Raw genomic sequence first — 25184 nt, 5'->3', positions numbered from 1 at the left:
GTGTGTATGTATGTGTGTGTATTAGTGTGTGTATATACGTGTGTGTATATACATGTGTGTATGCATGTGTGTGTATTAGTGTGTGTATATACATGTGTGTATGTATGTGTGTATGTATGCATTAGTGTGTGTATTAGTGTGTGTATATACATGTGTGTATGTATGTGTGTATGTATGCATTAGTGTGTGTATTACTGTGTGTATATACATGTGTGTATATACATGTGTGTATGTATGTGTGTGTATTAATGTGTGTATATACATGTGTGTATGTATGTGTGTATGTATGCATTAGTGTGTATATTAGTGTGTGTATATACATGTGTGTATACGTGTGTGTATGTATGTGTGTGTATTAGTGTGTGTATATACGTGTGTGTATATACATGTGTGTATGTATGTGTGTGTATTAGTGTGTGTATATACATGTGTGTATGTATGTGTGTGTATTAGTGTGTGTATATACGTGTGTGTATATACATGTGTGTATGTATGTGTGTGTATTAGTGTGTGTATTAGTGTGTGTATATACGTGCGTGTATATACGTGTGTGTATACGTGTGTGTATATACGTGTGTGTATACGTGTGTGTATATACATGTGTGTATACGTGTGTGTATATACATGTGTGTATACGTGTGTGTATGTATGTGTGTGTATTAGTGTGTGTATATACGTGTGTGTATATAAGTGTGTGTATATACATGTGTGTATGTATGTGTGTATGTATGCATTAGTGTGTGTATTAGTGTGTGTATATACATGTGTGTATATACGTGTGTGTATGTATGTGTGTGTATGTATGCATTAGTGTGTGTATTAGTGTGTGTATATACATGTGTGTATATACATGTGTGTATGTATGTGTTTATGTATGCATTAGTGTGTGTATTAGTGTGTGTATATACCTGTGTGTATATACATGTGTGTATGTATGTGTGTATGTATGCATTAGTGTGTGTATTAGTGTGTGTATATACATGTGTGTATACGTGTGTGTATGTATGTGTGTGTATTAGTGTGTGTATATACGTGTGTGTATATACGTGTGTGTACGTATGTGTGTGTATATACGTGTGTGAATATACGTGTGTGTATGTATGTGTGTGTATTAATGTGTGTATATACATGTGTGTATGTATGTGTGTATGTATGCATTAGTGTGTGTATTAGTGTGTGTATATACGTGTGTGTATATACATGTGTGTATGCATGTGTGTGTATTAGTGTGTGTATTAGTGTGTGTATATACGTGCGTGTATATACGTGTGTGTATACGTGTGTGTATATACGTGTGTGTATACGTGTGTGTATATACATGTGTGTATACGTGTGTGTATATACATGTGTGTATACGTGTGTGTATGTATGTGTGTGTATTAGTGTGTGTATATACGTGTGTGTATATACGTGTGTGTATATACATGTGTGTATGTATGTGTGTATGTATGCATTAGTGTGTGTATTAGTGTGTGTATATACATGTGTGTATATACGTGTGTGTATGTATGTGTGTGTATGTATGCATTAGTGTGTGTATTAGTGTGTGTATATACATGTGTGTATATACATGTGTGTATGTATGTGTTTATGTATGCATTAGTGTGTGTATTAGTGTGTGTATATACCTGTGTGTATATACATGTGTGTATGTATGTGTGTATGTATGCATTAGTGTGTGTATTAGTGTGTGTATATACATGTGTGTATACGTGTGTGTATGTATGTGTGTGTATTAGTGTGTGTATATACGTGTGTGTATATACGTGTGTGTACGTATGTGTGTGTATATACGTGTGTGAATATACGTGTGTGTATGTATGTGTGTGTATTAATGTGTGTATATACATGTGTGTATGTATGTGTGTATGTATGCATTAGTGTGTGTATTAGTGTGTGTATATACGTGTGTGTATATACATGTGTGTATGCATGTGTGTGTATTAGTGTGTGTATATACATGTGTGTATGTATGTGTGTATGTATGCATTAGTGTGTGTATTAGTGTGTGTATATACATGTGTGTATGTATGTGTGTATGTATGCATTAGTGTGTGTATTAGTGTGTGTATATACATGTGTGTATATACATGTGTGTATGTATGTGTGTGTATTAATGTGTGTATATACATGTGTGTATGTATGTGTGTATGTATGCATTAGTGTGTATATTAGTGTGTGTATATACATGTGTGTATACGTGTGTGTATGTATGTGTGTGTATTAGTGTGTGTATATACGTGTGTGTATATACATGTGTGTATGTATGTGTGTGTATTAGTGTGTGTATATACGTGTGTGTATATACATGTGTGTATGTATGTGTGTGTATTAGTGTGTGTATATACATGTGTGTATGTATGTGTGTGTATTAGTGTGTGTATATACGTGTGTGTATATACATGTGTGTATGTATGTGTGTGTATTAGTGTGTGTATATACGTGTGTGTATATACATGTGTGTATGTATGTGTGTGTATTAGTGTGTGTATATACATGTGTGTATGTATGTGTGTGTATTAGTGTGTGTATATACGTGTGTGTATATACATGTGTGTATGTATGTGTGTGTATTAGTGTGTGTATTAGTGTGTGTATATACGTGCGTGTATATACGTGTGTGTATACGTGTGTGTATATACGTGTGTGTATACGTGTGTGTATATACATGTGTGTATACGTGTGTGTATATACATGTGTGTATACGTGTGTGTATGTATGTGTGTGTGTATTAGTGTGTGTATATACGTGTGTGTATATACATGTGTGTATACGTGTGTGTATGTATGTGTGTGTATTAGTGTGTATATACGTGTGTGTATATACATGTGTGTATACGTGTGTGTATTAGTGTGTGTATATACGTGCGTGTATATACGTGTGTGTATATACATGTGTGTATACGTGTGTGTATTAGTGTGTGTATACATACGTGTGTGTATATACGTGTGTGTATGTATGTGTGTGTATTAGTGTGTGTATATACATGTGTGTATGTATATGTGTATGTATGCATTAGTGTGTGTATTAGTGTGTGTATATACATGTGTGTATGTATGTGTGTGTATGAATGCATTAGTGTGTGTATTAGTGTGTGTATATACATGTGTGTATATACATGTGTGTATGTATGTGTGTATGTATGCATTAGTGTGTGTATATACATGTGTGTATATACATGTGTGTATATGTATGCATTAGTGTGTGTATTAGTGTGTGTATATACATGTGTGTATACGTGTGTGTATGTATGTGTGTGTATTAGTGTGTGTATATACGTGTGTGTATATACATGTGTGTATACGTGTGTGTATTAGTGTGTGTATATACGTGCGTGTATATACGTGTGTGTATATACATGTGTGTATACGTGTGTGTATTAGTGTGTGTATATACGTGTGTGTATATACGTGTGTGTATATACGTGTGTGTATGTATGTGTGTGTATTAGTGTGTGCATATACATGTGTGTATGTATGTGTGTATGTATAAATTTGTGTGTGTATTAGTGTGTGTATATACATGTGTGTATATACGTGTGTGTATGTATGTGTGTGTATGTATGCATTAGTGTTTGTATTAGTGTGTGTATATACATGTGTGTATATACATGTGTGTATACGTGTGTGTATTAGTGTGTGTATATACGTGTGTGTATATACGTGTGTGTATATACGTGTGTGTATGTATGTGTGTGTATTAGTGTGTGTATATACATGTGTGTATGTATGTGTGTATGTATGCATTAGTGTGTGTATTAGTGTGTGTATATACATGTGTGTATATACGTGTGTGTATGTATGTGTGTGTATGTATGCATTAGTGTGTGTATTAGTGTGTGTATATACATGTGTGTATGTATGCATTAGTGTGTGTATATACATGTGTGTATACGTGTGTGTATGTATGTGTGTGTATTAGTGTGTGTATGTATGTGTGTGTATTAGTGTGTGTATGTATGTGTGTGTATATACGTGTGTGTATGTATGTGTGTGTATATACGTGTGTGTATAAACGTGTGTGTATATACGTGTGTGTATGTATGTGTGTGTATTAATGTGTGTATATACATGTGTGTATGTATGTGTGTATGTATGCATTAGTGTGTGTATTAGTGTGTGTATATACATGTGTGTATACGTGTGTGTATGTATGTGTGTATTAGTGTGTGTATATACGTGTGTGTATATACATGTGTGTATGCATGTGTGTGTATTAGTGTGTGTATATACATGTGTTTATGTATGTGTGTATGTATGCATTAGTGTGTGTATTAGTGTGTGTATATACATGTGTGTATGTATGTGTGTATATACATGTGTGTATATACATGTGTGTATGTATGTGTGTGTATTAATGTGTGTATATACATGTGTGTATGTATGTGTGTATGGATGCATTAGTGTGTATATTAGTGTGTGTATATACATGTGTGTATACGTGTGTGTATGTATGTGTGTGTATTAGTGTGTGTATATACGTGTGTGTATATACATGTGTGTATGTATGTGTGTGTATTAGTGTGTGTATATACGTGTTTGTATATACATGTGTGTATGTATGTGTGTGTATTAGTGTGTGTATATACATGTGTGTATGTATGTGTGTGTATTAGTGTGTGTATATACGTGTGTGTATATACGTGTGTGTATATACATGTGTGTATACGTGTGTGTGTGTGTATGTATGTGTGTGTATTAGTGTGTGTATATACATGTGTGTATACGTGTGTATTAGTGTGTGTATATACGTGTGTATTAGTGTGTGTATATACGTGTGTATTAGTGTGTGTATATACGTGTGTATTAGTGTGTGTATATACGTGTGTATATACGTGTGTGTATATACGTGTGTGTATGTATGTGTGTGTATTATTGTGTGTATATACATGTGTGTATACGTGTGTATTAGTGTGTGTATATACGTGTGTGTATACGTGTGTATTAGTGTGTGTATATACGTGTGTATTAGTGTGTGTATATACGTGTGTATTAGTGTGTGTATATACGTGTGTATTAGTGTGTGTATATACGTGTGTATTAGTGTGTGTATGTATGTGTGTGTCTTAGTGTGTGTATATACGTGTGTGTATGTATGTGTGTGTATTAGTGTGTGTATATACATGTGTGTATACGTGTGTATTAGTGTGTGTATATACGTGTGTATTAGTGTGTGTATATACGTGTGTATTAGTGTGTGTATATACGTGTGTATTAGTGTGTGTATATACGTGTGTATTAGTGTGTGTATATACGTGTGTATTAGTGTGTGTATATACGTGTGTGTATGTATGTGTGTGTATTAGTGTGTGTATATACGTGTGTGTATGTATGTGTGTGTATTAGTGTGTGTATATACATGTGTGTATACGTGTGTATTAGTGTGTGTATATACGTGTGTATTAGTGTGTGTATATACGTGTGTATTAGTGTGTGTATATACGTGTGTATTAGTGTGTGTATATACGTGTGTATTAGTGTGTGTATATACGTGTGTATTAGTGTGTGTATATACGTGTGTATTAGTGTGTGTATATACGTGTGTATTAGTGTGTGTATGTATGTGTGTGTCTTAGTGTGTGTATATACGTGTGTGTATATACATGTGTGTATACGTGTGTATTAGTGTGTGTATATACGTGTGTATTAGTGTGTGTATATACGTGTGTATTAGTGTGTGTATATACGTGTGTATTAGTGTGTGTATATACGTGTGTATTAGTGTGTGTATATACGTATGTATTAGTGTGTGTATATACATGTGTATTAGTGTGTGTATATACGTGTGTATTAGTGTGTGTATATACGTGTCTATTAATGTGTGTATATACGTGTGTATTAGTGTGTGTATATACGTGTGTATTAGTGTGTGTATATACGTGTGTGTATGTATGTGTGTGTATTAGTGTGTGTATATACATGTGTGTATACGTGTGTATTAGTGTGTGTATATTCGTGTGTATTAGTGTGTGTATATACGTGTGTATCAGTGTGTGTATATACGTGTGTATCAGTGTGTGTATATACGTGTGTTTTAGTGTGTGTATATACGTGTGTATTAGTGTGTGTATATACGTGTGTATTAGTGTGTGTATATACGTGTGTATTAGTGTGTGTATATACGTGTGTATTAGTGTGTGTATATACGTGTGTATTAGTGTGTGTATATACGTGTGTATTAGTGTGTGTATATACGTGTGTATTAGTGTGTGTATATATGTGTGTATTAGTGTGTGTATATATGTGTGTATATACGTGTGTATTAGTGTGTGTATATATGTGTGTATATACGTGTGTATTAGTGTGTGTATATACGTGTGTATTAGTGTGTGTATATACGTGTGTATTAGTGTGTGTATATACGTGTGTATTAGTGTGTGTATATACGTGTGTATTAGTGTGTGTATATACGTGTGTATTAGTGTGTGTATATACGTGTGTATTAGTGTGTGTATATACGTGTGTATTAGTGTGTGTATATACGTGTGTATTAGTGTGTGTATATACGTGTCTATTAATGTGTGTATATACGTGTGTATTAGTGTGTGTATATACGTGTGTATTAGTGTGTGTATATACGTGTGTGTATGTATGTGTGTGTATTAGTGTGTGTATATACATGTGTGTATACGTGTGTATTAGTGTGTGTTTATACGTGTGTATTAGTGTGTGTATATACGTGTGTATTAGTGTGTGTATATACGTGTGTATTAGTGTGTGTATATACGTGTGTATGTATGTGTGTATATACATGTGTGTATACGTGTGTATTAGTGTGTGTATATACGTGTGTATTAGTGTGTGTATATACGTGTGTATTAGTGTGTGTATATACGTGTGTATTAGTGTGTGTATATACGTGTCTATTAATGTGTGTATATACGTGTGTATTAGTGTGTGTATATACGTGTGTATTAGTGTGTGTATATACGTGTGTGTATGTATGTGTGTGTATTAGTGTGTGTATATACATGTGTGTATACGTGTGTATTAGTGTGTGTATATACGTGTGTATTAGTGTGTGTATATACGTGTGTATTAGTGTGTGTATATACGTGTGTATTAGTGTGTGTATATACGTGTGTATTAGTGTGTGTATATACGTGTGTATGTATGTGTGTATATACATGTGTGTATACGTGTGTGTGTGTGTATATATTCCTGTCCTCCTTTGTTTTTTCTCTTTTTTCTCTTCTTTTCTTTATAAATTGAAATTGTGCTGGCCAGACAGTCCAGAAATGTCGTCATGTTAGTTTAGTTAAAAGGGGCACATAACACACGTTCTTCTTCTGTCTGCCCCGTTTCACTTTGGTTTCAGTCATTTAGTTTTGTATATTGACTTTAATGAGAATAATAATAATAATAATCTGAATAAAGTTCCTCTTCCTTGAATCATAAATGACTTTACAACCTTACTGGTTAAAATAATCAAATGTGTTGAATGAACATGTTTAAGTCCCAGAGTGTGTGAATAACGTGTGCATTAATCAGTGATGGGTTCAGATGAATATGTTTCCTGTAATGGTTTCTGCTCTTAAACTACACCGGATCAGTGTTTGTTGGTTTAACCAGCTCATCTATCAGTCTACTCACACATCATGTGGTTATTATTCATGTTTAACGTTCCCTTCTCACTGAGAGTTAGCCTCTCTGAATATCTGAGGGAAGGCGTGGTTTCTGTCGTGTTTTGGTAACATCTTCAATTCTGATTTGTCTAAGTTTATAAACACTTCCCGATCTAGTCTTTGCCGTTCACTTGACCAGGCCAATCGGGTGAACAAGCATTTTGAGACCATCCTATCTTTTGACCTCAAGGTCAAAGCCGCTCTGCAACGCTTGTGAGTGATTTCAGACACAACGGCTCTTAAGAGCCACTGAACAGCCTTAGAAACTCCAGCTTCCTGCCGCCACCTGAAGATAACCCAGACTAGAAGGGTTGTATTCTGAGCTGGCTACATCTGCAGTGTCCACCTCGACCTCCTGACCCCTTGGATCGCTTGGGGACCTCCACACAAGGGTGCGTAGACCGGCACAAATAGAGCCGGATGGTTTGATAAATAAATCTTTAGCTTAACACTTAAAGGTTTAGCTAAAACAGCGAGCTCACATTCCAGCATCTGTCAGGTACAACCCAACAGAATTAGAATCATGTTTATAACATATTCATGACTCCGTCATGGTCCCTGAATAAGTCAAAGAAACTAAAGTCTTCTGACTAAACATTCATGAACCAATCAGAGTGAGATTTCATATTTACATGTAATATCTCAACACCTGTTAAGTTCAGCCCCACCAAAAAAATAAGTCACCATCCAGCACTGAATAAGACCCTGATCCACATTAGTCATCCAGGCTGCTTCCCTCTGAATGATCACTTCCTGCCTATTGAGTCCTTAAAGGTTGACTATGGAACAAGGGCCCTCTGGCGCGCTCTGGTGGTCAGAGGTGGTACTGCAACAGCAGGACTAGTGTCCAGCCGCTGGGATGTTGGTTCGCTGCTGACACGTTCCAGCACCACGTTCAGAGACAACCCGTACAGGATAAGGACTCGTTTCTACTAACACGTTTATTTTACAGCAGTTTTTACCGTCAGAACATCTTCTGGGCTCAGAATCAGCTGCTTGTCTTGTCAAGTCCCAACCTCACCCCGCTGAGAGGACTTTTTAGCACAACGGGGCCCTCTAGTGGCTGGTAGATGTAAACATAAACAGTGTGTGCCGACAGAATAAAAATGTGATTAATTATCTTTAAATAAAGCTTTAAAAGGATAAACTACATTACTCTGGACACATGTGAACGCCCCGCGGAGGTATTACATTTTTAAATATAATTAAAATGTTCCATATTCTAACTTTAAAACACGCCCTGAGTCCTGCTGCTGCTGCAGGGTGAGCAGAAACTGACCGAGTAAATCTTTAATCCCAGCAGATTTACAGAAAGTATCGGAGCCTAGAAACTCTAACATCATAAGGACAAGCATCCTGCACCATTCACCAACTGAAGAAGGAATCGAATCAGAGCAAAGAAACAGTTTCCTGCAGTCACGAACTAAAACCACGTTTTAAAAGCAGCTTTTTTACTCACGCAGAATGTTCCAAACTATAAAACCTTCTGTTTAACTCGACGCTCCTGCTGGTGTTTTACAGACCTGATTCAGAAATCCCAACAAACCAGGAGATTTATCAACGTTTTTATACTAATGAAACATTTTGTGCTTTGATATTTTATTTGTTTTACTGATGCTGTTTAAGTGGTTTTATTTATCACAAACTCAAAGTCAGGAGTTGCTCTGCTTTCGTCTTAAAAGGACTAAAATCTTTAGTTTTAAAACGAACTTTAAAGTCGGAGCTTGATGTGTCCCTCCTGAGCTGCCGTAGTAAAAATGAGTGATGTCACGCTCATGAACAAATCCAGTCTTTCCAACATGTTTTCAACGTGAACGATTAGAGCCGTTCATCTCGTCTTCCAGCAACGACCCCCCCCCCCCCCCCCCCCCCGAAAGTCAGTAAGGCGCTGCCGCTCAGCCCCCCCATCACCATGACGGCCGTCGGCGGAACGCTACCCACCCTCGCTCGCCCTCACGGACACTGGAGGGACACATAGTTAGAGTTATTTAGATGATCTTCTCAACACGATTAGGAGTCCTTCTTAAGATTTCGTTTTTTATTGTTCTTTAGCACTTTTCTTTCATATAAACTGGAAATCAAGAGAGAATGTGTGTGTGTGTGTGTGGGGGGGGGGGGGGGGGGGGGGGGTCTGACCCACTTCTCCTGGTCTCGTTTATATTCTGAAGCCGCATCATGGACCAACCAGGACTCTGGCAGCAGCAGCGAACAGAGACATCCCAGAATCAGACGCCTCGTTTAACTTTCATTCATTAGAAGCTTGAAAAGGTTTTTTTTTCCCTCCAGCGTCAGAAACGTTCCTCACGTTCACTCAGAGACCAAACAAACCCAGTTCAGCTCAAAAAACAACAAACAGCCTCAGAAAATATCAGACCAGTTCAAACTGGAACCAAAAGCAGGAATAAAAGAAAATAAATATAAATATCTGAGTTCCACACACTAAAACAGGCCAAACGTTTCTATTCACTGTATATAAATAATAATGGGATGTTTTCCTTTGAGACCGGAACGTTCTCCACCAGGAGTCGGACCCGGTGAAGGTTTCACCTCAGCAGAAACGGTCACATCGGATTCTCTCTCCCAGAATTCCCGTTTATCAGCAGCAGGCGACCGACAGAACTCCTCAGCTCCTCTTCCAGCCGGCAGAAGGATTTGATCTCACTAAACACGGAGGAGCTGTCGGTGACGAGCTGAGGAACGCTCTGGTTCTGTCCGGAGCCGGAGCGCATCGAAGACATTTAACACACATGAAGCCGTGACCCAGCAGAACCAGAACCAGATCTCTTCTCCTCACCAAGCTCACAACATCAGGAGGAGAAGGTGGAGATCAGGAATGTAACGGATCAGAACCGGGTCAGTATGAATTATGTATCCATATACGTGATTTATTATTTACCTGCAGCTTGTTCAGGACCTTCTGGGTCAGACTGAGACTAAAACCAGAACCTGCACGCTCCTCAGGAGCAGAAACGCGTCATTAAGACCTGGAAGTATTCAATCAGAGCCTCCTCTCAGACGAACCTTCAAAACATTCGTGTTGAGAAATGAAACGGAGCTCAAATCAGACACAGAGGTCCAGATTTACTGAAGAACCTGGTTTCCTGCACACGTCCGCGCTCCTTTAAGCGGCGTGTTGATGCTTCTACGCCACCAGATGCTATCCGCCACCCTGATGCTGCCACGGACGCGGTTCATCCAGGAATACAGAGCTGGGACAACTCTAGGCTACTAGAACATCAGAGGTGTGCTCCTACTGATCGGATCGGGCAGCCATCTTTAACTCCTCTAAAGCAATCATCAACACCAAAGCCACCATGAAACCATAACAAACACTCAGACGAACAAAAACAAGTTCTGGGAGACGTCATCTGCTGTTCTAGCCCTTTGTTGGCGTGTGGTAGTTGTGGTTCAGAGGCGGTCTCTGCAGACCCAACAGAGACGACTTCTGTGTTCATGTAGAGCAGCACCGCTTAGACAGCAGGATGAGAGCGGACCACGAGGAACTCAAGTCCAGCCCACCGCAGCAGAAGGATGAGGCTGGGTGTCTGTGAGAAGCTCACCCTGTTAAAGCGTTTGGCCTGGAAGAGGTGTCCGCTGGCTCGGTAGAGCTTCCTCCATCTTCTGGCCCCGCGCCGATAGATTGATTCTAGAAGAGAGAAGAAGGCGTAGTTAGCAGCAGCAGGACGGTGGGGGTGGGGGGGGGGGGGGGGATCTAGAAGGACAAGCAAACGATGGAAGAGATCCTGGGGAGGACGACCACACGGTCGGATTTAAACTGCATCAACGAGCCGCTTCTGACTCTCGCCACGGTTCCAGAAGAGAACCAGTGTCGCCACCACCTGACTTAATCACCATGGTAACGAGCAGGTTTCAGATAAAACACAGTAGGATGGACATATGAAGCTAGTCATAGTTACTTTATTTATTTTTCTGGTCAGTTTTAAGAACTTTATTTAAACCCCAAACGTTCCTAAAAGCGCCGCGACACGTTTACCTGTGGAGGAGAACCGGGACACGGTGCTCACAAATCCTGTTTCTAGGAGACAGGCTGGAACCAGTTAGCGCTCCATGTGTCCCAACACGTGGACACCAGCTTTTGGGTCCGAGTGAACAGACAAGTCGGTCCAGAGCTCTGTTCTTCTGAGCTGTTTACTTATTTACTAACAGCCTTGTTGTTCTGAGCCAAAAAGCAGTTTATTCTAATAAAACCACACCAAACACCTGCTGCTGCTAACGGGTCACCTGACCGCTCTCCATCCTCACCAAGCCCCTCCATCTGCAGGTTTATTGTTTCTGGTTAGGCACAAAAACTAAAAGAAGACGCTGGTTTTGGAGATAATCTTTGTAAACACTTCATAAATGTGAAGCTTTTCTTGTAGTTTAGTCACAAAGTTTCATAATTCTGCATCATTTGGATTCTCCTTCTCTGTCTGGACCAGGTCGTCCTCACACCTTCTGATCCACTAAACTGATCCGAGTTCAGTTCTGCAACCACTTTAGGATGACGGGCCTCATTTATTACGTGTGTTTTTTAAAATACCTGCCATAGATCTCACACACCTGCTGTAGGAACTGGTTTTTAAATATTTAGATTCTCGTTGTTTGACCCATTTTTTCTGTAAGTTTTGACACTAAGCTCTGGACAAGAGTCAGACGTCCCCACAGCGAACCCACTACCATTAAAACGCTCAAACATCAGTCCTGCATCAGAGTACACGGGTGACGTTTGCAGCGAAAAAACGTATCAATCGGTTCAGAATTCAAGGGGTTATGGTTGAGTTAACATGCTGACCATTCAGTTCAGTTTATTTCTAAAGCGCCAAGTCATGTCGTCTCGAGGACCTTCACACAGTAAACAATACAGGTCAGGTCATTGAGCCAGTCAGTAACACGTTTCCTATATAAGGAACCCAGCAGGTCGTATCGAGTCACTGACTAGTGTCAGAGTCTTTACAGCAATCCTCATACTAAGCAAGCATGCAGCGACAGTGGAGAGGAAAACTCCCTTTTAACAGGAAGAAACCTCCAGAGAATCCTGGCTCAGTATAAGCAGCCATCCTCCACGACTCACTGGAGCGCCTGAGTCTGGACACCCCGGGGAGGATTTTTATCAGAGGAGTTCACCATATTTAATCCTAGAGCGGATTATTTATCCTCGACTCTGCCTTTGGCTGCTGTCCGAATGTGAAACATGACAAATTCATCCCAGAGATGTGGAGTGATGCTTGTGAAGCCAGAACTTTGATCTGTGACTGTAGACAAGGATTTAAACGCCTCATCAGACCCTTTTCACAAGCTTTGGGCTGAGATGTGAGGACAATATTGTGACAGGAAACCAGTAACAGACTGGTCTAATGACACCCTGAAGGTCCCATCTGATGGAGGCATGAACTACACTCACATTTCTGGGGTTTGGGGAGAACATTCCTCTGACTTTCACCAACGTCCGTCCTTCTGAGTGTCTAACTCGGGAGTGGAGAAACAAAAAGCTCCTTCTAATCCTGTTAAGTGACTGTCAAAATCACTGCTGCGTCTCCATGGTTACCCCAAATCTGCTCCCTTGTGCTGGTGGGTAAAAGGACCCAGATGCTGATGTTCAGAACAGCTGTTTCACGTTGAAATATTTATACTTTTATCCTGAGTTGTGACAAAAATACCAAAAATAAACTCTTTGTACCAGAAGCTTATTCTGCCACTAAAGCTGGGTGCCTTCATAAAACCAACTACACAGTCAAGCTGCTTTAGGACACCTGCAACACACTAGCTGTTAGCACGTCAATCCTGAGATACAATATCTATTTCTCTGAGCAGAGGCTGTTCTATGATGGGTGAAATAGGAGTGATTAAAAGTGTTCACACAGAAACACACTTGCACACAAGGTGATCTGTAACACATCCCATAATAACAACTTCCCTAGAACGAAGGATCCCCCCGATGTTCTGGTTCGGTGTGCAGATCCACCCTCACCTGGAGCAGGTAAGGAACGCCGCTGTTTACCTGCTCCAGGAGACCCCAACACACACACACACACACACACACACACACACACACACACACACACACACACACACACACACACACACAGGAGGAGCTCTGGGATGGGTGAACAGATTTAAATACTACACCTCCAGACGCCAGAGCCAAAGCGCAGAGAGCAGCCATGTTTTCTGTAGCGGGATCAGAGAGGAGCAAGCAGGCTGTTGCTGGTGTTGTGCAGGTTAAACCCGGACTGGACCGGAGCGGACCGGAGCGGAGCGGCAGGACCACAGGGTGGTACTACCACATCTATTAAGACAGGACATTTACAAAGACTTGACTCACTTCCAGACATTGTCCCTGCGCTCCCAGCTGTGCTGCTGCCAACTCCATCCACCCTTCCTTCAAATTCTTCAATTACATCAAAACAAGCATCAGCTCCATGAGTCGGGCTGCTGCTGTAATCTGTTCCAGATTAACTGGTGGAGAAGCCGTTCGTTTTATCAGGACACCAGAAATGTTTACTGGTTCCTTCTTGCAGGACTTTTCCATAAATGAAACTTATTGATGTCCAGACCCGATGAACGATCCGTACAATGAGCCCGGCACAATTACACGTGTGATAAAGGATGCTGAAGACAGCGAGACTAACTATTAGTTCAGTCGTCCTCTAATCAGAGTGGCCCTGATAAGGACGTAGGACCGAGAGCATGAAATCATGTCGGAACGTTGGGATTAGAGCTGGATTTAGGCGGATTTTCAGGAGCATCTGGGTTTTCTGAGGCGGAAACCGTAGGAGGACTGCTGCTCAGTGTGGCAGCCATACACACCGATGCGTGGGATGTTGGGACTGCAGACGACTCAGCATCACGCGCCGGTGAGTCAGACCTGAAGGTGACACCATGGTAACAGATCCATCACCACCTCATCCAGACCACAGCGCCAGGAAAGTGGGCAGAGATGTAAACATCAGCTATAAATGCCCCGGTCCCGAGAGCGTCCTGCACACCTGTAACCGCTGCAGGAACCTCAGGATCGCAGCTCGTCAATATTCCAGATTATAAACCTGAAGTAGCTCAGTGGGGTCCCGTCCTGGTCCTCAGGACCACGACCCTGCATGCTCCAGCTGATCCTAAACCAGGAAGCCCTCAGCCCATGTGACCGGTTTAGAGCCATGACGGTTATCGGAGCTTTGGAAGAGAGATGGTGTAATGGCTGAGAAAAGCTACGGAAAGCGATTAGGGTCATTATAAATAAATGTCTTTCTCCTCAGATTTCTGTGATGTTATCAGAAATCTGAGATTATAATCTGGATTGTGACTTTTTCCTGAGAATGAAGTCTTATTTTCTCTCCCCTGTAACATTCTACTATAAGAGGGTTGCTGCCATTTTACCAAAACAGCCATTTTGGTTCTATTATTACGTTTTGAAATAAGAAAAATGAATCTTTTTGTTGACATTTGCAGAAAATAATGAAAAGAAAAACATAAATAGATCTGAAGACGTTGTTGTTGTTGTTTTGTGTTAATTCAACACAGAAAAGGTTTATCTTTACCTTGCTGACGTTTCGTTCGCGGCTGCAAACATCCTGAGAGCTGACGCTGATGGTGGCGTCACTTCCTACTCCGGTTCCTACTCCGGTTCCTACTCCGGTTCCTGCTCCGGTTCCTACTCCGGTTCCTGCTCCGGTTCATACTCCGGTTCCTACTCCGGTTCCTGCTCCGGTTCCTGCTCCGGTTCCTACTCCGGTTCCTACTCCGGTTCCTGCTCCGGTTCCTGCTCCGGTTCCTACTCCGGTTCCTACTCCGCGGGCAGCAGAGGGTGACAACGTCCTCTGCTGCCCGCGGGTAAACGCAGTAGGAAGTGACGCTACCATCAGCGTCAGCTCTCAGGATGTTTGCAGCCGCGAACGAAACGGCAGCAAGGTAAAGAAAAACCTTTTCTGTGTTTAAAAAAGAACCAAAAATGGAATAAGAAGACAAACACAGCAAGAACGTACAAAAGATGAGAAATTCAACACGGTTCTTCTATTGAATCGAGTTAAACCTGCAGTCTTTACTAAATCTGTAGTTAAAGCACCAGTTAGATCATACAGCTCATCTGGACTGGTAGTCGTGAGGTCATCTACACCAGCATCCTGGTTTTATGTTTTCAACTCTCAGAAACCAGGATAACCAGGATAACCAGGATAACCAGGATAACCAGAGTAACCAGGATAACCAGGATAACCAGGGTAACCAGGATAACCAGGATAACCAGGGTAACCAGGGTAACCAGAATAACCAGGGTAACCAGGGTAACCAGGGTAACCAGGGTAACCAGAATAACCAGGCAGAAAACGACCATCACATGATCAGAAATCTGCTAACGTGAACATGCAGGAGCAGAATTACCCAGAATCCTCTGCAGAAATACATCCAGAACAAGATTAACATCCAGACTACGGCTTAAAACTAGGATTCTGATCTAGATTATGATGCATAAAGAAGAAAGTCACCCTGAAGCAGGACAAACATGTAACCTTTGACCCCACCTTCTATAAAAGGAGCTTCTATAGAGGAACCTGTTGTCCAAGTTTCATCTAGAGCTGCTTGATTAAACATTTCAGATTATTACCTACTGATGCTAACATAATTAGCATAAATATGATTACCAGTACTGTAGTTTATTACTACTCTATTACATTACAGCCACCAAACAGCCTTTGTAAGTTTAAAACATGACAACACTGTTCATTATTTATTATGCCTCATAAAGCTGAAATGAAGTTAGCAACAAATAAAAGTTAGAAATAGAGTTTTATGACATCAGGACAAAGTCAGACAGAGGTAGAAGAACAAGGAAGCTGCTCTATTGTGTTAGTGTCTGGAGCTCACACTAATAGTGAGCCACTGCACACGCTAACGACGCTAAAGTTACAAATAATCTCAGTTTTTCTCACCAAAAACTCCTTCTGTCTGATGGCTGGAGGCAGAAACAGGAAACTATAAACAAACCAGAGGAGCTGATGGTCGCCGTCATGAGGAGGATTGATCTGTGACTCCGTCTCTAATCAGTTAAAAAGTCCAAATGGTTCACGTCAGCTGAGTTAGGGTTGCTGCTTAACTACAGGTTACTGAACTCATGAGAGAAAATAAATCATTATTATATTACACTACATTATATTATATTACACTACACTACATTACATTATATTATATTACACTACACTACATTACATTATATTATATTACACTACACTACATTATATTATATTACACTATACTACATTACATTATATTAAATTATATTATATTACATGACATTATATTACACTACACTACAGTAAATTACATTACATTATATTACACTGCATTATATTATACTACACTACACTACATTATATTATATTATATTATATTATATTACATTACATGACATTATATTACACTACACTACAGTACATTACATTATATTATTATATTACATTATATCATATTATATTACATTACATTATATTATATTACATTATATTATTACATTACATTATATTATTATATTACATTATATCATATTATATTACATTACATTATATTATATTACACTACACTACATTACATTATATTATATTATATTATATTATATTACATGACATTATATTACACTACACTACAGTAAATTACATTACATTATATTACACTGCATTATATTATACTACACTACACTACATTACATTATATTATATTACATTACACTACATTATATTACACTAGACTACAGTACATTACATTATATTATTGTATTACATTATATCATATTACATTACATTATATTATATTACATTATATTATTACATTACATTATATTATTATATTACATTATATCATATTATGTTACATTACATTATATTATATTACATTATATTATTATATTACATTACACTACAGTGCATTACATTATATTATTATATTACATTATATCATATTATATTACATTATATTATTATATTACACTACACTACATTAAATTATATTAAATATTATATTACATTATATCATATTATATTACATTACATTATATTATATTACATTATATTATTACATTACATTACACTACAGTCAGTGCATTACATTATATTATTATATTACATTATATCATATTATATTACATTATATTATTATATTACACTACACTACAGTACATTAAATTATATTATATATTATATTATATTATATACATATTATATTACATTACATTATATTATATTACATTATATTATTACATTACATTACACTACAGTGCATTACATTATATTATTATATTACATTATATCATATTATATCACATTATATTATTATATTACACTACACTACAGTACATTAAATTATATTATATATTATATTATATTATATACATATTATATTACATTATATTATATTACACTACATTACAGTACATTAAATTATATTATATTATATTATATTATATACATATTATATTACATTATATTATATTACACTACATTACACTAATTACAGTACATTAAATTATATTATATATTATATTATATTACATTACATAATATTACATTATATTACAGTACATTACATTACATTATATTTACCATGTTAGACTCTCTCTAGAGAAATAACAGCAACACTTCATTAGCATCCTTTAGCTGCAGCAGTATGATGAATGCATCTCCTCCAGCAGGTAAAATGATTTCCCTCCCTGACCGGCAGAGAGATCCACCTGGGACCAACTCGGTCTCCATATCTTTCCCTTCCCAGCTCCATGAACTCAGATGACCCGACTCCATCAGAACCTCATGCTCGATACCTTTGACTCGAAGGTAGAAGAGCAGCGTGAGCAGCATCCCTCCTCTTGAGCGTCCACTGCTCCTTCATGCTCTGGCTCTCACACCAATCTCCTCATCCAGCAGATTTTCTCTTTCTTTCGCTCTCCTCCTCCTCCTCTGCCTCGTCTCCAGCTGCTGCTCCTCCTCAGCTACCCGTCACACACGCTCCAGCTAAAACTCCTCAGTGTGCTCAAACATACGTGAACATTGTCTAAATGATCTGCAAAGACTGTTCCCCTAACATCAGAACCACATGACTGAGGGTTTAACTGAACTCATGCTGCAGTTTCAGCTCCCGGCCACCAGAGGGCGGAAGTGTCCCTGAATTCAGCAGCAGCATCTCTCCACATCACACCTTTTAACCCAAATATGAAGCTTGAGCACTATTTTTAGTGCTGCTGGAGAACATCCTGGACACCTAACCCCGTCTGAAGATGCTATTGGAGCACTTTTCCAGAGCGGCACGCTGCTATGCGTCACTTAAAGGCAGCATGTGACAGGTAGTGTCATGCTGTCCTATTTATACTAGATGTGATGCTGATGGGAATATGGAGATGAAGCATGATCCACTTTGGAATATACGGGCTTGTTTCCTGTGTCTGGCGTCTGTGTGGTGAACTGAGGTCACACGGAGTCATCTTTAGATTTATTTTGCTTAAATCTTTCATTTTTCTTGCTTGCTTGTAGTCGGGGCCACCTTGACCAGCTGAAAGGCCTCGGGGCAGAGAGGCTCAGTAGCCACCCCCATGGGGGTGGGGTGCATTGATGGAGGAGGTGCTCTGGATACCCGTTTTTGTCCTTCCCTTTATGTTTCTGTCCTTCAAACCCTTTTCATGCCTTAATTACATCACAAACCCACTAATACAACAGCATCTTCTACGGTATCACATCCAAGTCCCTCACCACCCTTCAACACATCCAGCATCTCCTAACCCACACCTGCTCCACCACTAGGACCAAGCTCCGAGCCTGGGGAGACGCAGCTCTCTCCACTGCTGCCCCCACCCTCCCACAGCCCAGCCCTCCACACCTGCTGACCTCTCCACCTTCACAACTCCTCTCAAGACTCGGTTTAAACAGTTTTAAAGTCCACTTTTCTGCCTGTTAGATCTGGACTGTTCTGAGTGTTTAGAGGACCTGATGAATTAAACGTGTTATTATTCTACATCATGACCCTACTGTGGTGTCCCACCGGAAGGCTGAACTCAGGTGTGGAGTTGTGACACGTCTCTGTTATTCTTTAGTTTGTGCTCTGAACACTATTAAGGCGGTCTTGCTTGTAGTTGCTCTGGGTCCATCAGAACCAGCTCTGGGTCCATCAGAACCAGCTCTGAGCCAGCCAGAACAGTTATACGACCAGGACGACCCGATCGGTCTATGTTCACGCTGAAAACAGTAAATGTTTGGCTTTTCTTATTTACCTGACGTGATCATAGTTCAGTGACGCAGAGAAGCGGTTCTAAGTTCTGTTTCTAGACTCTCTTGCTGATTTCTGCAGCTTACAGAGAAAAGACAGTCATGAGGTGAAAGGAAGTGCCTGCAGGGCTCAGAGACAGGTCAGGCCAAGGTTACAACAACATCTCTGCTGCAGTTGAGGTTCCACAGTGGCCTCCATAATCCTTACATGGAAGACGTTTGGGATGACCAGAACCAGGGCTTCATTTGAGCCGGATCTTACCGGAACAAGATCCGGGAACTGTCTTATTTTGAAAGGACCGTTCTGGCAACTGTCTGCTAGGATCCGGCAACTCTCGCGATACGCAGGGTTCGAATTACGGGTGAGCTAAAGGGATCCCGGCTCACCCCAAAGGATGAAGCTCCCCTGAAAGCCCCCAACACACCCGGGGGAGCCCGAACACGATTCTGGATCTACTTATATTACATTACGTGGACTCTCCGGGGATTATTTAGAGCCGAGAGGCGCAGAGCTCTGACGGTTGATGCGCTCCAGACAGGTGCGTCCTGAGCACGGCCACAGTAACATTCTCAAAGTTTCGCCACCTCTAAAACTAATTTAACACGCGATCGTTCATGTCGGCTTTCCTTCCATGTTTTCTGTCTTATTTGTGCCTGATGCGTTTCGCTGCTGCCGAGTGGGGCGCATCACCTGTTTTGTCCTCGGTGACGCACCTCACTGATGTGGCCGGCGAGCACTCCGCTGTTTTAGCGGTCGGTAGATCTTTTAGAACTGCAGTTCAAAGGTAACTCATGAGGTGAATATATATGAACCCAGGTAGCAGTTTCTCTTTAGGATTGAGAGGAGATGCAGGAAGATAATAAACAGGCAGGACAGAAAAATAGTCAAATAAAAACAAGTTAGTTTTTGTACCTGCTGGTTGCAACAAACAGACACCATTGAAGGTAATCAGAAGTGAGGAACAGAAAATTAAATAATTATTTTAATGTTTAGAGCAGCAGGAACTCCGAGAGGCTGCAGGCGCATCAGTGAGTTTGTGGCGCTAAGCAGGGGGAGGGGGGAGAGGGCTGAAGCAGGGGGAGGGGGAAGAGGGCTGAAGCAGGGGGAGGGGGGAGAGGGCTGAAGCAGGGGGAGGGGGGAGAGGCTGAAGCAGAGGGAGGGGGGAGAGGGCTGAAGCAGGGGGAGGGGGGAGAGGGCTGAAGCAGGGGGAGGGGGAGAGGGCTGAAGCAGAGGGAGGGGGGAGAGGGCTGAAGCAGGGGGAGGGGGGAGAGGGCTGAAGCAGGGGGAGGGGGGAGAGGGCTGAAGCAGGGGGAGGGGGGAGAGGGCTGAAGCAGGGGGAGGGGGGAGAGGGCTGAAGCAGGGGGAGGGGGAAGAGGGCTGAAGCAGGGGGAGGGGGGAGAGGGCTGAAGCAGGGGGAGGGGGGAGAGGCTGAAGCAGAGGGAGGGGGGAGAGGGCTGAAGCAGGGGGAGGGGGGAGAGGGCTGAAGCAGGGGGAGGGGGAGAGGGCTGAAGCAGAGGGAGGGGGGAGAGGGCTGAAGCAGGGGGAGGGGGGAGAGGGCTGAAGCAGGGGGAGGGGGGAGAGGGCTGAAGCAGGGGGAGGGGGGAGAGGGCTGAAGCAGGGGGAGGGGGGGAGAGGGCTGAAGCAGGGGGAGGGGGGAGAGGGCTGAAGCAGGGGGAGGGGGGAGAGGCTGAAGCAGGGGGAGGGGGGAGAGGGCTGAAGCAGGGGGAGGGGGGAGAGGGCTGAAGCAGGGGGAGGGGGGAGAGGCTGAAGCAGGGGGAGGGGGGAGAGGGCTGAAGCAGGGGGAGGGGGGAGAGGGCTGAAGCAGGGGAACAGTAAAGATGCAAAACGTACCGTTGTTGACAGAAATGTGTGTTAACTTTGAAAATGTGGGCTCAATATTTTAACTGTCAAAAACTCCAGCAAATCAACCGGAAACCTCTCCTCAGTGCAAGACACATGAAAGCCCACATGGAGTTTGCTAAAAGACACCTGAAGGACCCCGAGACGTGAGAAATAAGATTCCCTGGTCTGAGGAGATATAGATAGAACTTTTTTGTCTAATTCTAAGCGGTATCTGTGGAGAAAACCAGGCACTGCTCCTCACTTGTCTAACACAGTCCCCACAGTGAAGCATGGCAGTGGCAGCATCATGCTGTGGGGGTGTTTTTCAGCTACAGAAAGAGGTTGCAATCGAGGGAACGATGAATGTGGCCAAGTACAGGGACATCCTGGACAAAAAACTTCTCCAGGATGCTCAGGACCTCAACAAGACAAAGACCCTAAGCACACAGCTAAAATAACGAAGGAGTGGCTTCACAGCAACCCTGTGACTGCTCTTGAATGGCCCAGCCAGAGGCCTGACTTAAACCCAAATGAGCATCTCTGGAGACATAAAAATGGCTGTCCACTAACGTTCACCATCCAACCTGACAGAACTGGAGAGGACCTGCAAGGAGGAATGGCAGAGGATCCCCAAATCCAGGTGTAGACAAGAACACACGTGGATGTATTAGCTCAACAGGGTGCTTCTAATACATGGTAAATGGTAAATGGTCTGTATTTGATATAGCGCCTTCTAGAGTCATGAAACCCGCCAAGGTGCTTTACAACACAATCACTCATTCACCCATTCACACACTGGTGGGGATGAGCTACGATGTAGCCACAGCTGCCCTGGGGCGCACTGACAGAGGCGACGCTGCCGAGCGCTGGCGCCACCTGTATTTGCCAAATGCAGGAAAAACCAAAGTGTCTGACGGCTGCAGAACCAGAGATGGCAGGTTGACGCCCGCGCCGTCTCTAGTAGAAGCGTGAGCCTGCAGCAATATGAAAGCAGCAGACGTAAATCGGCGGTCTCCAGCTCTGCAGCTGTACTCTGTCTTCAGCGAATCGGCCCGGCCGAAAACGGTTTATGATTGGTCAGTCCTCGTGCACACGTGCAGATTATCGTTCTCTTTCCTTACTCCCGGAAGAACGGTTCAGAGTGCAAACGGTTTCTTGTTGCTAATCTGTGTGGAATATCTACATGAAAGTTCTACAGAAAGTAGCAACGGGTCCTGAGAAATGTCGCTAAGTTTGTCGCTAGGCGCTTTTTGGGAAAAAAAGTCGTTGAGGGGGGTCAGAAAGTCGTTAGGAACAGTGACAAAGTCGCTGAGTTGGCAACACTGCCTGCAACCCCTCAACCTGCTGAGCTGCTGTCCGGTCTCACAGTTCTGTCTAAGTCTCACACTTCTCACACATTTATGCCATGTAGATGCCAGCCTAGCCTACATCCCATAATAAGGTATTACTTCTTCATGGTCCGCTACATTTACCGTTTGTGTTTGTTGGAGCTGGGATGCTGCAAAGAGCCAACCGTACCAGAACTCTGGGCCCGTTTGGACCGGTTCTACGTTTAATGACATGAGCCTCCTGTTACTGAACAGCACTGCTCGTTACATCATCACAGCGTCCTGACCCACCGGACCACCACCAGAACCCTGCTAGACCCGCAGGGGCAGGCTGAAAAGGTGCGTGTGCTTACTGGCAGGATTAACGCCTGTAACCCCCCCCACACACACACACACACACACACACACACACGCTCGGGTCTGAGACGGCCTCTAGCCGCTGCTGCAGCAGCAGGGAGGTTGTGGAAAGCATTTTCAAGATTCCTCAACAGTGACGAGGAGTTCTCCGTTATCACAGCGACCTTCACAACATTTACACTTTATCGTTTCCAGGAGCAGACTCGGCCCGGAGGAGAGAACCCTAAACACACTCGGGTCGTACGACTCTGTAAAGGTGTTCTGCAGCAGCTGTTGGCGGGAGGTACCTGCTGCTCTGTGGGGTGCAGCGATGGTCTGGGTTCACACAGAGCTGGTGACAGACCTAAACCAGATCCAGAACTACAGGAAACTTTCTGAGGCTCTACAATGACGCAGCTACTGATCAACAACCCAAAGCAATCCCATTATAAAGCCCTACAATGGTTTGCCCCGCCCACTTGGCCAGGACATAAATATTACATGAGCTGCATGCTGATTGGCCAGTTTACCTAGAGGTTTGATGATTTCCTGAAGCTAGAAACTCTGTTCAGCTGCTGGTCCACATCATCAACCATTATGGTTCTGATCTGGCTGGACACGGGTCAGAACATCAGATCTGTCGCCCATTTTCACAGAAAGTCTAATTTAACTGCTGCTCAGATTCCAGTTCTGACCGAGTCGGAGACGCTGCAGCTCTTCTCCTCGCCGTTCCAACGATGCATGTGAAACAGAGCTTACATTTCACGGTTCTGTTGGACTCGGAACGAGCAGCAAACCCACCCAAAACACAAACACCAGAACCCTTCCCGCTGACTCGTGTCTGACCGGGTGGAGCAGCAGCAATCTGCTGGATTATATAAGATTGCAGCACTTTTTCATGAAGCTTTCCCTTCAGATTCAGATTACCACCAGAGCTGTTCAGCCAGCAGAGACGTGCAGACTCACACAAAAGCTGTGGTGGCAGGAGAGAGCGGTGTTATTGGAAAGCAAGGGCACCGAGTGACTGGGGGGGGGGGGGTATAACGGACTAAGATAGAGGGAGTGCCTCAGGGGAGGAGTCTGAAACAAGGTCAGTACAGTTAGTAGAAGTCCAACCCCCCGCTGTGCTGGCTGGAGCGTAGGCTCAGTGGGAGCTCTGGGACACCGGCCTTTTGTGGATTAGCCTGCTGAGCATCGGTGTTCCGGCTAGCTAACGCGGTTGCAGGACAAGCACACAACTCCCTCTCCAGCTGCTCTACAGGAGGAGGTCGACAGCAGCGGTAGAGGAGATCCGCTCGGAAAACGTGAAAGTCACTCCACTCATTCAGGCCAGGAGCTCAACGCCTCAGAGTCACGGATCCCTGAAGGTCTGGTTCCCATAGAAACCGTGTCATGGTGCAAAAACTGCACAGTAGATATTTCATAAAGGGAGGAAGCGTTATGGACCACAAAAGCCTTTGGGCTCAAAACACGCTAAACCTTATCCGTAGTTACTGATGTGTGTGGAGCCGCTGCAGCAGCGCTCGCACGTCCTCTCCTGTTAATACTGCAGGTAGCTAATCAGCTAACACTGCCTAGCATGTTAGCGTCATTAGCCTTACATACACACCTCCACACTAGCAGGCTCCGGCGACAAAGGTCAGACCTGTGGCGAGATGTTTCCCACTCCGCATGAGCTCCAGCTACAGGGCGTTCACAGCAGCATGAAGGAGAACACCAGGAGAGATGGTTCCAACGATACCGGTACAGCTGGTTAGTTATCATAAGGAAACTGACGGTTATGATGCAGGAGCCGTGCACCATTCGTTTGTTGTCACCTGCTG

General features: G+C 42.3%; 1 protein-coding gene across 3 annotated transcripts in view; it reads right to left on the bottom strand.

Moving 5' to 3' along the window:
- Positions 1-25184, bottom strand: part of prkcz (protein kinase C, zeta) — a 95303-nt gene that overhangs the window by 46709 nt on the left and 23410 nt on the right. For 2 of the 3 annotated variants that reach the window (XM_015968705.3, XM_070544916.1), the window contains one exon: positions 11185-11270. In XM_015968705.3, the coding sequence (XP_015824191.3) occupies positions 11185-11270 (86 nt within the window). Of the gene's footprint in view, positions 1-11184; positions 11271-18419; positions 19369-25184 lie in introns of those variants that run through there. The other variant, XM_015968706.3, reaches the window with a different exon arrangement.

This window comes from Nothobranchius furzeri, chromosome 15, assembly GCF_043380555.1.
Source record: "Nothobranchius furzeri strain GRZ-AD chromosome 15, NfurGRZ-RIMD1, whole genome shotgun sequence".
NCBI lineage: Eukaryota > Metazoa > Chordata > Actinopteri > Cyprinodontiformes > Nothobranchiidae > Nothobranchius > Nothobranchius furzeri.
Note: the sequence above shows the minus strand (reverse complement) of the source record. Positions and strands in the feature narration are given on the sequence as shown.